Source organism: Ambystoma mexicanum, chromosome 1p (genome assembly GCF_040938575.1).
Source record: "Ambystoma mexicanum isolate Mex_15411 chromosome 1p, UKY_AmexF1_1, whole genome shotgun sequence".
NCBI lineage: Eukaryota > Metazoa > Chordata > Amphibia > Caudata > Ambystomatidae > Ambystoma > Ambystoma mexicanum.
Window position 1 is genome coordinate 598,227,971 of NC_090921.1, and position 14,950 is coordinate 598,242,920.

The 14,950-nt window shown below is 42.3% G+C and overlaps 1 protein-coding gene across 3 annotated transcripts in view; it reads right to left on the reverse strand.

The window, feature by feature from the left end:
• Window positions 1-3,889: 3,889 nt before the first annotated feature.
• The window catches only part of ACSBG2 (acyl-CoA synthetase bubblegum family member 2), an 811,342-nt gene continuing 800,281 nt past the window's right edge, over window positions 3,890-14,950 (reverse strand). For 2 of the 3 annotated variants that reach the window (XM_069649556.1, XM_069649555.1), the window contains exon 15: window positions 4,144-4,446. In XM_069649556.1, the coding sequence (XP_069505657.1) occupies window positions 4,328-4,446 (119 nt within the window). In that variant the 3' untranslated portion in view covers window positions 4,144-4,327. Of the gene's footprint in view, window positions 4,447-14,950 lie in introns of all 3 variants that reach the window. The other variant, XM_069649557.1, reaches the window with a different exon arrangement.

Consider the following 14,950-nt stretch of genomic DNA (forward strand, 5'->3'; position numbering starts at 1 on the left):
TCATTAGTGACATTCATCTATGCACAGATATGCATAAATAAGCACATCTAAATCCAGAAAAACAGCAAATGACAAGCTTCAAAGGGACTTCAAGGAAAGTGTCTAAAGGAATATTGATATGCATGCAGCATTCCTAGGAAGGACTTTAGTTTAGCCAATCAAATTGCAATCATTTCCACATAACTGTTCATGGCAGGCACTTGACAAGAATGATAAACACATTAGAAACTCCTTTAGGATGTTTAAAATATATTTTAAAAAACCTGGATCTAGCATGTATTAACATTTCTAAAATAGCAATAAAATACAAGTGCAACGTTGTACTGCCTCCTTTAAAACTACTCCAGGTCTATTTAATTTGTGCAGTATTTTATTGTGATAGTATGGTAGTCAGAGGTAGCTTATTTCAGCTCAGTGTTTTACAATTCAAATGTTTGTATAAACAAAAAAAGCTAAAATTTATACTGAAAATAACTATTTAAACTGCCTACATTGACATAACAGTCTTACACAAAGCAAACATTCATAGTGCAGTATTTAATGTGAAAATGGCTGCAATATAAGTCTACAAAGTGAGGACATTTCCTTCATATTCTTCCTATTTTGTTTATTGTAAGACAACAAAAGAGGGCGTAATTTCAAGAAATCTCTCCCAGTTTCAAAATGGTTAATTGGCAATGCCTTTAATGTCCCAGTTGAGAAATAGTGCCTTGTGCAAACTAGATTACATTTTCTGACGTAATTGGATTTCTCATTTGTAATATTCATGTAATGGGCAGTAAAGTGCTTTCTAATTATTCGTGTTGCAATTGGTCTCAAAGCCCAACCATACATCCAACAAAGGGAGGATCTGTAACCCTTGTTCCTAATGGTGGTTTATGATGCAGGCATGGATAACAATAACTGTTCCTTTTAGTTGGGAAGCCCATTCAAGCAAAGCCAATCCTAGATAGCTAATGTGTCCTCTCACTCACATTCGTTTGGATGCATTGTTTCACTATGAAGACATCTGGTCTTGGAAAAGTGATATTGCGTAACAACATCTGTGTATAGAGGCCTAAAATGTCCTTTGCATCTAGCACAGTAACCATGTATCACAGGAACTAACTTGTTAGAAGTAAACGGTGAACATAATCCAGCTAGAACTTCAAATAAATGCATATTGCCAACTGGATGGCTGTTCAACGATGCATGCAATGTCCACCCTGGCATCCAAAATCTATACATAGTGATTTGGTCTCATAATACACTGAAGTGAAATAACTCGACTTTTCTTAACACTTCTTTTTGGCGGCCAATTTATTTTTTTAACCTATCATTCCAAACCCTGTTCTAACAAAATCAAGGAGTCTGTAAAGCGTGTTTGCAAGAAAGGTACCACACAAAAGAAAATTGCCAGAGAATAATATAATTGTATGTGTTATATAATTGTAAGTGGTAGCACTTACCATTTTGAAATTCTACTAGAACAAGTAAAAATGCCACATTTCGGAGCATTATGCCCAACCAACAAGGGTACACCAAATCAATATTTGTTATATTTAGAATCAATTTCCAAGTTAACTCAAACCAGTTCATTTAACAACTTGGTATTGGGAAGATATTTGACCAGTCTCTACATAGAACTGTTTTCACTTAAATTACAGAAGAATGAGAACCATCAGAGAAATGTAAAATAAAGAAAGAAAATAACTTCACAGTAACATGTTACTTTCAACTTAAAAACATTAAAATTGCACTAAAACCCAAAGTTTTGAAATAAACAGAAACTGTGATAATTTGACTAAGCAAATACTTGTAAAAGAGAATTAGGAAATATTTTCCTTGAAATCTCTTCTTTAAGTGCATTCTATTCAAATACTAGGTTTGAACATAAAAAAACTGAAGAGCATTTACTCAAATATATTTTCATAGACATTTGGTCCCAAAAAGGCAATAAAGCTAGGGCAGTCAATGTAAGTGCTCATGAGGCAAGTAAATTCCACATATGTGGGCTCCTCTTGCTGACAAAGAACTAAAAAACGTGCGTGATTTATTGTAACAATCATTCAGAACAGGTGTATATGGGCAATTAGGTTTTTGTTACACAATTCCATTAATGCTTTGTAAGATTCTAATAAAATTACATATGCCCAACTTCCATTTATTTGAAGACAAAAGGTGTCCTGGAAGGTTCTGTGCTAAATATTACTGACGTTGTATTCCAATAAACATAAAAAAACAGTGAGACTTAATTTCTAACAAATATATCAACATCGAACGATAACCTTATTCTTGGTCTTGGTCTTGTAAGTGTGTCCTGGTATTTACACAAATAAACACTTATGAAACAAGTTAAGCTGTGTATTCTGATGTTATAGCCGTTCAGCATGGATGTGATGTGTAGAAGTGATTATTTTACATTTATATTGTACAATTACCGTTGGCAATAGTAAAAAAATGAACAGCCCAATGGACATTTAAAGAAATGAATGATTCCCCTATTTTGCTCTAAAGTAGCATCAGTTTGTTTCAGTGTCAAATTTAGTTGGCTAATCATGAGCTATGTGGAAGGAAAGTGCATTCCAGAATTGAGAACAAAGATAGAAAGTTATCTTGGGCTTTCGGTGTTGAAGAATAAATGTTCTCTGCTTTATATGTTCTACAAAAGCCTTCATCTATTTACAGATGTGATCAGCAACGCCAAACATGCCACTTGGTGTGCATCCATCAAAAATCCTTTCAGTAGTTGTTCAGGAATGATAAAATAAAGAATATCTAAGGATGCAGGACCATTTGCCCCAATGCTTCAGTTAAGAGAAGTATTCAGTTTTATTGACACGCTTAAAGGCCTTCTAATAGCAGTAATTCTCTTCAAATAGAATAGTAAACGTTTTAGTTATTCTAATATCACACAGAAAATGATGCGCCTCATGTGGTTACTGACTGGAAGATATAAAAAAAGAAAAAGACATGTATGGCTTTTAAGTTAGAGTGGCAGCAACCATTACCTACTGTACTCTATCGTGGAAAGTCAAGTGTCTCTTTCACTTTAATCTGTAAAATAGGGATGTCACATTTTTTAAATACTGCCCACGTCAATCATGTGAAACGAGAGTTGGGGTGAGAGCAAGCTACATAGAGAATCATCAGGGTTCTTCTGAATGTAAAGCCTTTGCTCACTTAGCATGACTATTTTAAACTGCTGCACAACATGCAATCCTCAAAAATAAAATGGTAGACTGTAGCAAGTCTCCTTTTTACATATGATTACATATTGTAGAAACAAATAAATTATTTTTTACATTAAATAAAATAGTGAATTTTAACAGAGTAAAGAATCTGCAATAAATAAATGGTGCAGCTATTAGGAATGAATGTAAAGCTGTGCCCAGTATATTTGACACATAGATGACCACCTGTTGCACATACACACTAATACAAATGCAATCCTCTTTCCTGTGCCATTTTCAAATTTACAACATTAAATCAACAAACAAGAAGGGGTTATAATAAGCTGCGCCGAAGACACTGCACTTCAATTTCTAGAAACCAAACTAATGAAAATCCACCATAAATGTTCACTTATCAAATGGGATTTCCCAAATTACCACACAGGTCTGAATTTTGAGATTGGCAGATATGGGGTGGACGATCCAAAGTTAAATTTTGTTTGCAAGCGGTCTAATGATTGCTAATGCTCTCTCACCATAATTTAATATTTCGTGTAATGTATGATGGACACCACCCTGAACTTTGCTGCACATTTTTCACCATTTTCTGTTTCAATCATTTCACCAGGTAATCTTTTGGTTAAAATTAACCTACGAAGGGTAAAACGATTTGGATGGTACATAGACATTATCATCCAACATATCTGCACGTGAGCTTAACAAGTCTTCCAATCATGTTACCTCTAATGCATAGGTGTTTTTATTTTGAAGTTTAATTTCAGCTCAGGCATTAAAGAGCGCATTCTAAAGGAAGCGCTTTCAAAGGCTAAAAACTGTATTTTTCATTTTAAAGTATAGCAATTTGGAGCCAGTGAACTTCCTATTGCCCTGGCAAACAGGTGGTAAAAACTAAAATGATGTGTATAAGCGGCACTCTTGTCTTTGAAATTGAGTCATGACTGGATATAAAGAGGTACAAAAATACATAAAATGTACTTAAAATATTTATCAGACAGTATCACGCTTCATAAACTCTAGATATTGCAGCTAGGATGTGCCCTTTCTTTTGGTACAGTTATTGTATTTACAGCATAGATTTTTAAATTAAACATAAAATAAACTGCAGAATTCAACCATATACTTTACTGATCAATAAAGAACTAAACATTCTGGTGTTATTTTGGAGGGAGAAGGTTTTCTTGAGTACTTGGGGTCATTGCATCCATGTAAAAGTTTTCAATTTGGTCTTCGTACATCTTTGCTACTACCGGCCTCTTCAACTTCATTGTGGGACCTGAAAAAGTAACAATATTATTGCGAGGTGTTTAATAGTAAGTGTTTCTCAGTTACGTTCAAGCACATTCCAATGTAAAATTTCTAACCTAAAAGCATGGCAAACACGTTGCTGTACTATGGGGAGTGGTTTTTTTTAATTAAAGCAGTTTCAAGTTGGGTGTTTAAGCTCCAGTTGCGCACCAACACTGAACTTACAAAAATGTAGCAAATCCATACAAAACATCTCTGCCTTTGTGATAAATAGAGCAAAATTACATATTAGCACCCTTGGAGGAGCCAGCCAACCAGATGGCTACGAATGCGGGCTTGAATCGCCGTGTGCAAGCCCGCGTTTCATGCGGCCAGACTGACGGCTCCCCCTGCCATCATCTTCCCCCCACCCTCCCTTCCCTTTATGCCCCCCCGCTCACCCCCCTACTTATCTTATTTAAGCAGCAGCGGGTGCTGCCGCTGCATCCACTCCTTCCCCCTGCCTTACACAGGCAGTCGTGGAAAGGGAAGAGGGGCTCCGTACAGCCATTTTGGAAAAGGATGTTCCCTCATACAGGGAAATTTTTTTTTATTTTTTTAAGTACCCCGATTTGGCAACCTGTAGCGCTAATAGCCTTAATCCCACATTCCAATGGCTGTAACTGGGGAGAAACGCCCGGCGCCCTCGTTATACGTCCTCACTTTGCTCGGGACGATAACTTGGACTGCTGCATCGTTATCCCCCATTCCAGCCATTAGAACAGAGGATTAACGCCATAATATTTCACCCAGGACAGAAATGGAGCAGATTGTTGTTTTTGAAGTTTATTTTCGGCAAAGTGATTTTACATCAATCTGAGCTTTGTCCTTCGAATTTGAAAGTTGAGCAAAGTTTTGTCAGCTCACTATGTATTGCGTAAACCACAAAAACAGATTGCTTTGCAATATGACCCGGGCTGACTCTGGCTACAACTCGGTTAGGCCCGTTAGACTTATTCTTCATCGCAAAAGTCGTACACAATGGAGTTGAACAAGTTACTTACCAACTGTAACGTTCTTTCGACTGGATGTTCCTCCCACGTATTCCTCATCTTATGATAAGTCGTCATCTCCAGCTTCGCTGCTTCGGAAAAAATGTTTCTCGGCAGAGGACGCTGTGCTCGAGGTCGTGGCGTCGATTGTCCCTCGACGGACTCTGTACTCTGTCGACGTCACCAATGGTATAAATAGCTTGAGCCGCTCCCGTTGCTTCAGTTCTGTTTTTTCGATGAACATATAGGAGGAACACCCAGGCGTGCCCCATGACTGATACTTTCTTTGTGAGAGGAAAGTGTAAGAAAACGTAAACTGTACTGTGGGGTAGGATGGGAGGGTCGATGAGGAATACGTGGGAGGAACATCCAGTCGAAAGAACGTTACAGTTGGTAAGTAACTTATTCTTCGAATGGATTGTGTCCTCCCACGTATTCCTCATCTTATGATAGACTCCGATAGCAGTGGCAATTTTGGAGGTAGGAGTACTAATTACAGTTTTCATGGACAGAATGTAGAACTGCCCTGGCAAATAACCCCTCATTGGAGGAGGCAGTATCCAAGCAGTAATGCTTGATGAAAGTATGCATTGTTTTCCAAGTTGCAGCTGAACAAATATCTGCTGCCGGGGCTCCCCACTTTAGAGCCGCAGAAGTAGCCATTCCCCTTGTAGAATGGGCTCGAAGCCCATCTGGTGGGTCTTTTCCCGCCAATCTGTAGCATTCAATTATGGCCAAAATGATCCAGCGGGATATGGTCTGTTTTGTTACTGATAAGCCCAGTTTATGACCAGTATAACCCACAAACAGTTGGTCATCTTTTCGTAATTTAGACATCCTTGAGATGTAAAAACTAAGAACCCTCTTGGGATCTAGTCTATGCAGTCTCTCCTCTTCCTTGGCCAAATGAGGAGGAGGATAAAATGTTGGTAATATTATTTTTTGTGACAAATGGAAGTCTGAAACTACCTTTGGTAAAAAGGAAGGTTTAACTTTAAGGACTACCTTATCCTTATAAAAAATAGTATATGGTGGTTTGCATGAGAGAACCTGAAGTTCACTAACCCTGTGGGCTGATGATAGGGCCACAAGGAGGACAGTTTTTAATGTTAGAAGCCTCAATGGACAGGAGAGCAGAGGCTCAAAAGGTATGCAAGTCAAACATTTTAGTACTAAATTTAAATCCCAAGTTGGGACATGAAGGGTATACGTTAGTAAGCCCTTTTAAGAATTGAAAGATTAATGGTATTTCGAAATATGAAACCTCTTCTGAGGTGCGCTTGAAAATGGACAGCGCAGCAAGGTATCCTTTTATTGTTCCTATCTGGAGCCCCAGATTGGCTAGATGTAATAGAAAACAGCACTACAGGAGTGCCACATTGAAAAGGGTCCACATCCTGATCTCTGCACCAGTTACTAAACCTGTTCCAGCGACATCGGTACAAACATTTTGTTGCTGGCCTTCTGGCCGAAAGCAAGACTTCCATTACGTCATCTGGAAGATCCCAATCCTTGTATCTCAACCTCTCATAAACCATGCGTGAAGGTTGAGTGTCTTGACCTCTGGATGGAGATCCCGACCTATCTCCTGCGAGAGAAGATCCTCTCTTTGTGGAAGACGTATTGGAGGGCAGATGGACATGTCTAGATGGTGTGGGTACCACGTTCTCCTGGCCCAATCCGGGGCAATTAGAATCATGGTTTTCCTGAACTTTCTCAAGCTCCTGATTACTTGAGGAATCACGGGGACTGGGGGAAACGCATACAGTAGCGGAAAATTCCACTCCACTACGAATGCGTCTCCCAGAGCTCCTCTTTGAGGAAATTACCTTGAGCAGTACTGCTCGCACTTCCGATTGATTACGGTGGCAAACAGATCCACTTGAGGGGTTCCCCAAAGGGCGAAGGACTTCCTGAGCTAGCTCCCACTCGTGAGCGACTGTGCTCTGCCTGCTCAGAGCATCTGCCGCCGTGTTCTGCTCTCCGGCTAGGTGAACTGCCGATAGATTCCTTCTCGTATTGCACAGAACAGAGCTGCATTGCCTCTGCACAGTGGTAGAGACCCTTCACCTCCTCTCCTGTTGAGGTAGTACATGGCCACTGTGTTGTCCGTCATTATCAGGACATTCTTTCCCTATACAGAGGGCAGAAAGGCCTTCAGCGCTAGTCTGATTGCCCTCAGCGCCAAAAGGTTGATGTGTAGTTTTGACTCCGATGGAGACCAACGACCACCGATGGTCAGATCGTTGGTGTGGGCTCCCCACCACGTGAGTGAGGCGTCCGTCACTACTGTCATCTCCAGCCATGGTTGCCAAAAAGATTCTCCCTTGAGAATGTTGTCGTTGCAAGCCCACCATAAAAGATCCTGAGCAACTGCACTCGGGACTTGCAGAAGATCCGACATATTCCCTGAGAACTGAGACCACCGAGTTCTGAGTGCCCATTGAAGGGATCTCATTCTCAACCTAGCCTCTGGTACTAGGAAAATGCAGGATGCCATGAGGCCGAGCAACCTGAGAAAATCCAAGGCCGGTAGACGTTGGGCATTCTGGAACTTTCTTACCATGTGCAGAATGTGGAGAGCTCTCACCTCGGGGGGCGAGGCTTTTCCCGATCCAAGACTGCTCCAATAAACTGGAGCTTTTGGGATGGTATCATATGGGACTTCTTGAAATTGAGGGAGAAGCCCAATTTGTGGAGGAAGTGGCAGGTGATCGAAAGATGTTCCTGAGCTTGTTTCAGAGAACTTGCTCTGATCAACCAATCGTCCAGGTAGGGGTAGATGTGAATACCCCCCTCTCCTGAGACTCGCTGCCACAACCGCCAACAGTTTTGTGAAAACCCTTGGGGCGGAGGTCAACCCGAACGGCAGAACTCGAAACTGATCAGGAGAGTTGCCAATCGCGAACCTCAGGTACTGTCTGTGCTTTGGATGGATTGGCACATGAAAGTAAGCATCCTGAAGGTCTTATGATACCAACCATTCTTGGAGTTGGGGAGCCTGAAGGATCTGAGAAAGGGTCACCATCTTGAACTTGTCCCTCCTGAGGAACTTGTTCAAGTTTCTTAAGTCCGAGATGGGTCTCAATTCTCCGTCCTTTTTTGGGATGAGAAAATATGGGGAGTACCAACCCCTGTTCCTCTCCGCTACATGTACCTGTTCTATGGCACCTTTCTCTAGAAGGGCTAAAATTTGCTGCAACAGGAGCGGGTCTGGAATTTTTACGGAGTTGGCTCCCGTTGGATGATTCGGAGGCCTTTTTTGGAAGGGGAGACAGTAACCTTGAGCTACTGTTTCCAGTGCCCAAGCATCTGAGGTAATGCCCTGCCATTGCTTCAGATGCTGAGAGATCCTGCCTCCCACTGGTGTTTTGTGCAACAAGGTCTCAGAGGGATTTGGAGGCGGCTGCAGGAGTGGCTGAGGGTAAAGATGCCGCTCCTGTGGCTGATTTTGGACCTCTTCCTCGTGTACCACGAGGGAAATTTCTTTTGCCTCTTTGAGAAGCCTGTCCTCTTCCTCTACCAAATGAGGAGTAGTAACGAAAAGAACGACCCCTCCAGGAAGATGAGCCGGAATAGGGTTTTTGAGGCTGGCGCATGGAGGCGAGTTAGCTGCCGCTTTCGAGGTCTGAAGTTTTTCTAGGCTTTCATCAGCCTTACTGCCAAACAGACTCGAGCCATCAAAGGGCATGTTGAGGAGTCTGGCTTGCATGTCTGGTGCAAACACCGACTTCCTCAACCACGCAAATACTATCAGCAGTATCCAGTCCAGACTGGAGACATTGCCCCATTGCCTCCTTCCCGTCTTTGACTATATTCAGGAAGCCTTCCCTTTCCTCGCCTTCCGGAATATGATCAGCCGCTGCCGAAATACAGTCCCACAGGGTATGGGTAAACCTGGCCAGGGCACAGGTGACATTTGTCGATTTAAGGGCCATGCTGCCTGAAGTGAAAACCTTACGGGCCCAAGCATCAACTTTTTTATCCTCTCTATTCCGAGGGATATGCAGTTTGTTTTGATGTGTATGCTGTCTGTATAACTAGCCTCTCTGGAGTCAGATGCCTGTTTAAATATTCAGGATCCGTACCAGCTGGTCTGTATTTCTTGGGGAAATTACTATTTGCAGCAGCAATGCACTCAGGATTTTCCCAGTTTTTCTCCACCGTCCTCTGAAGAGCCCTGTGGAAAGGGAGAACTGGATCTTTTTGAGGACCTCTGACAATTATATCTGTCATGTCGTCCTGTTCGAAAACGGGTGAAGTGTTACCCCAACCCATATACTCCATCTCTCTGGTCATAAGACTCCTGTACCCTGAGTCTGCATGTTCTGCAGGATCAGGTCTGGCAAACTCTAATTCTGGGGAGGTGTCGATTCCACTAGCAGAATGTAGAGTATCACTCAGGTCTCTCATTTTAGACTCTTGATCAATGAGTTCCTCAGGAACTTGTTTTGTGCCATATGAAACTCCGAAAGGAGTGACTTAATCTTCCTCCGAACCAGATTCCTCATAAATTGAGGACATGGACATAAAGTCTGACCTGGGCAATGGAGTAAATCTCCTTTCTTCCTCTACAATATGCGTTGAAGGAATGGGACAATCCTTCGAAGTTGTCGAAGGAATCTTCAATGACTGATACAGGCGTCGAGGATGCTTTTGGCTTCGATGCCGAAACGATCGACGCCAATGGCGTCGATGAAGTCTTCGAAGACTTATGTTTTTTTATGTGGCACCGGAGAGGTGCTCAACTCTCGAAGAGTCCTCGACGACTTGTCGTCTACTCGGGTTTTTCGAGTATACTCGACACTACTGGCTTTTACCATAGTAGTTTTAGAGCGACTTTAGGGGTATGGCTCTTCTGAGGTTCATTCGAGGGGGTCGGGGCCGCATTCTCGAATACCTCCATCTTTTTACGAAATTCCTCCCATTTTCTGGGGGAATCTGATTTTGTCGGACATCTAATGTCTTCAGTCGACTCAGAAGATGGAGATCTAGGTCTCCTCCTCATTCTTTTGGACGAGGAAGAAGAGTGTCTCGATCTACTCCTAGATCGAGATCTCTTGGAATGCCCATGGCGATCCGATTCCTTCGAATCGGTTGCTTTTTTATGTTTTTTGGACGTAGCCTTCTTAGAGGCTTCCCTCCACACCGACAGTTTACCTCTCCTCTCACGAAGGGCCTTCTCGGTCATGGATTGGCAGGAACCACAGTTGTCGGTTCGGTGACTTGAACTGAGACACCAGAGACAAATTTGGTGGGGATCCGTGATTGACATTTTCGATCCACAATCTACGCACCCAGTCTTGGGTGTCGAAGGAGTCGAAGGCAACATTTTCTTCACAGAAAATCTCAAGCGCGCCGTTCGATAGCGAAGCGATCAGAAAAACGGAACTGAAGCAACAGGCGCGGCTCGAGCTATTTATACCATCAGTGACGTCGACAGCGTACAGAGTCCGTCGAGGGACAATCGATGCCACGACCTTGAGCACAGCGCCCTCTGCCGAGATTTTTTTTTTCCCAAAGCAGCGAAGCTGGAGATAACGAGTTATCATAAGATGAGGAATACGTGGGAGGACACAATCCATTAGAAGTTGTAGTTTGCCCAAGTACATAATAAAATCATATTGTTCAATTTGGTTTTCTTGGAAATACCCTTATCTCCTTATGCCGGCAGCTTATGTGAAAGATAATTTAACATTAGTTGATAAAGGAAGTCCTAGGGTTATTATTGGTTTCTTCACAAGTAGGAAGGAAAAGTTACTCATTCGTAATCCTAGATCTCCAACTTCGGCATCTTCATTACATATATAAACAAGAAGTATTTCCACCTCTAAGCGGGATCGCGGAACACTTTAAGGGTTTAGAGAAAATGTATATTTTAATGCTTAATAAAAAACTAACAATTGCACATGTGGATTTTGTCAGTGTTTTTCGACAGTTGTCCTCCATAAAAGCACATTTAAGCTCCTTTGTTGAAAGACTTGCGCCCTCATTACAAGGTTGCTGGTAGGCCGCCAGTAATACCGGCGGCCTATCGGCAACCTCGGCTTACCGTTTCCGCCGCACAATATCCCGGTAATACTGGGATATTACAGGCAACGGAGGAATGGTAAATGTGCATTGGCATGGAGTCTGATTGGACTCCATGGGAATGGGAACACTGAAGCACTGGTACTGTTGCCAACAGTGCCGGTGCTTCAGTGATTTTTTTTCTGCCAGTAGCGGCCTGAACTACCTGCCGGTCAAGCCTGCCGGTTGTTTAGAGCCCCTACCGGCAGACTGAGTGAGCAGGTCCGGAAAAAGGTGGTGGTAACGTTAACGGCACATTAATTCCGGACTGGCTTACTCGTAATGATGACCATAGCTGTTGTTTTTATGGCAGTATAGGTATCCCATCAAGCAGTGGAGTGACGATTGATCATTAGTTAATGTTACTCTTTGTACAGCAAGGACCTCTGAGCACAACTGAAGCTTTCAAAGTTTTTCTGGCTTAACTACAGGCGACATTTTTTTTTTCCTGTCAGAGGGACTTCTACCAAAGCTCCCTGCAGTTGCAATTCCTTTTGGTGTACTACCCTAACTAGCCCGTACAAGAATGCATTTGGAGCCCCATTTTGTCATTGGGTGATTTCTTACCCAATATGTTTTGGTGAATAGGCTGGTGGTAACAATGTTTTGTTGTTGCCCACCATGTTGTACTCTTGTTACTGTGTTGGTAGCTAAATTCACATGTATGGTGGCCTTTTGTCTACAAAGACATTTTACTAAACCTATAATCCAGCAAATTTTGTTTTGTGTATTTCTTTCTTTTAAAAGGACCAAACGAAATGGACTGAACAGCTGTTGTGCCTATGTAGTCACTGAACAGACACTAACCAGGAACCCTTTGTCCAACAGCTACTTGGTTTTAGCCGATTAGTCTCCCAGACCACAGATGTGGACTGGTGGTCTGAGTTATTACTGTGTATATTTCTGGTAAGACCCCAGGCTATTCCACAGATTATTTTTGGAAAACATTCTTGAAAGATTGCTAAAGCAATTGACTGCTCCATAGGATCCTGACAAAAGGACAGGATCCTGGTAGCAAAGCACTACCTCTCCATGCTGGAAGAATCTTGCGACAAGTTCTTCTACTTCCCTCCGGTGCTTTGTGCTGGAAACTCTGGGCCTGCTGTGCTGGTGATCTCCTAGAAGCCTCCCTATCCTTTTAAGATCGCTGGATCGAAGGTGGGTGCACCTTGGGTGCCTGGTTCAACTACTGCCTCCTGAAGCTGCTCCGTCATGGAACCCTTCCTGCTGCCTTGGCTAACTCTTTGTCCTCACCTGAAATGCCTTTGACCTGCTTGCTGGTTCCGCTCTGTGCTCCTTCGCTGCGGTCACTGCTGCAGTGCTCTTCATGGTTTGTCTGGAGTGAGTCCTTCACTGGAATCCTGTAATCTTGGCCTTGTCTTCACCTTGGACTGTGCTCGCACTGACCGGAGGACCCCAACAGCCCAGCCAAACCTAATCCAGATGCCGAAACACACCTATGCGCCCACACTTCCTTGGCCAGTTATGCCACAACCCTGGCCTTAGGCTGCTGTCCCCGGGTCCTCTCAAACCAATTCAGTAGCTGGTTCCATCGTTTGGGGGTCAGAGTGTCTTCTGTGCCAACCTGACTGACCTTCCTTGTTCAGCTACTTGGTTGCCACAGCCCTCTCGCCTATGCAATGCAAGTATGGAATATTAGTAATACTTGCCAGCTTGGTCACTATAATCGCAAGAGAACTATTGCGTTTGCCTTGTTGACCCCTATAACAACGTTTCTGGATCTTCTAAAATTCCCCCAAAGCATCAATAACATTTGCTTACCTGTGAACTCCCATTGTGCCTTTGTTCCTCTTAGTGCCATGAGTTTTGAGAGCAATCCTGGTATTTCTGAACTATTCCTGTGTTCGTCTATGCATTTAAGTGTGATAAATAACTGCAGTTAACTCTCTGAATAAACCTTCTCAAGTAGATAGTATCATGCTTGAATGCACCCATCTTTTTCTACAGGTTTTAGAGGAGAGATGGGTTATTTGTAGACCCATTACTGCATTGATTAGATTTGTAGATGTCTTACTGAATACTAAATGACTGCCTTTTACTCCTATTGAACCGTATACAGAGGATCGTTTTGTACTGAACATGAACATGTCTTTTTCCACTGGTTTAGTAGTGGGTTGGGTCTTGTTGAGATCCTTTAAAGTGGCCTTTGATACAGTGGACCGACACATTATGGGCCAAACTGAAAGATTGGAAGATTAATCCAACCTTATTACACTTAATTATATTTGGACAAAGAAGTCCAATTAAGACTTGATCAAGAAGGCTAATAAAAACAAAAACAATCACGGCCTAAAACAAGGCTGCCCTTTAGCCCCCACTTTGTACAGCCTGTATTTTATGACATAGGACAATCATAAGATGTGTGTAAAAACATTGCCCCCCTCTACCCCAGAGTTGGCAGCCAACATATATCATGGCTTGCCTCTGCAGATGATACACTTTTTATAGATAGAACCCAGATAGGCTTACAACTGAGCATTGATGCCCTGCATAGATATTGTTAAGCAGGACAAAGTGAACATTTTGGAAAGAAGACCCAAAAATAAAAACAAAAAAAATATCTGTAAGAAAATGGAAATAATATGGAGGTCATTCGTTTGCATATCTATTTGGACATGTATATCAGTGATACAATGAGCTCTGCTGAGGTAGAGAGAAATGTTAGCTCAAAGGTGCAAAAAAGATTCAAGGCTATTTGTTACTTTTTGAAACACAAAAGGTGTTTTTTCGATAGAGTGACTACTGAAACTATATAAAATTAGCCTGGTACCAAGCTTATTATATAGTCTGGAGAGATGTACGACTGCAGAAACTAAATGGATTGAAAATCTGAAAGCCAGACTCTGGCGAAGGGTGCTGGGAATACCCAAAAACACATCAGTAATTGGCCAGCAGGGGGCCCACAGATGAGTTCCAACTCCGTGTGAGCTCCGAGCCCCATGGTCTCAAAAGTGGACTGAGTCCCCACTGGATGACCTCCCCACCCCCCCAGAATTCTGGTGAAAAATTTGAGGAAAATTGGTGCTGGCTTTCTTGAAAAATCATCTGTTTGAAAGACGCAGCCAAGCCCATGGCTTGATCAGGCCCTGTGCGCCCGAAAACGAAAGTAACTCTAAACTTTGTGCACAGTTGAAGGTTCTTGAGCGAACCCGGCAACCAGGGATGTCAATATAAATAAGTTTCTCTTTTTTTTTTTTTTAAACAAATTGAAGCTCCTGGGCTGTGGCCAATGCTATGTGGCTATTTAAGCTATTTGTCTTTCTGGAATTCCATACAATAATTGCTAGACTCATTAAAGGTTTATTTCGGGCACACTTCGACGAGTCACCGATTTAGTCTGTTCTTAAACACCTCAAATTCATAAAGCAGACAATTCTCTAAAAAGCATTTAGAGTAGAATAAGCATCTATT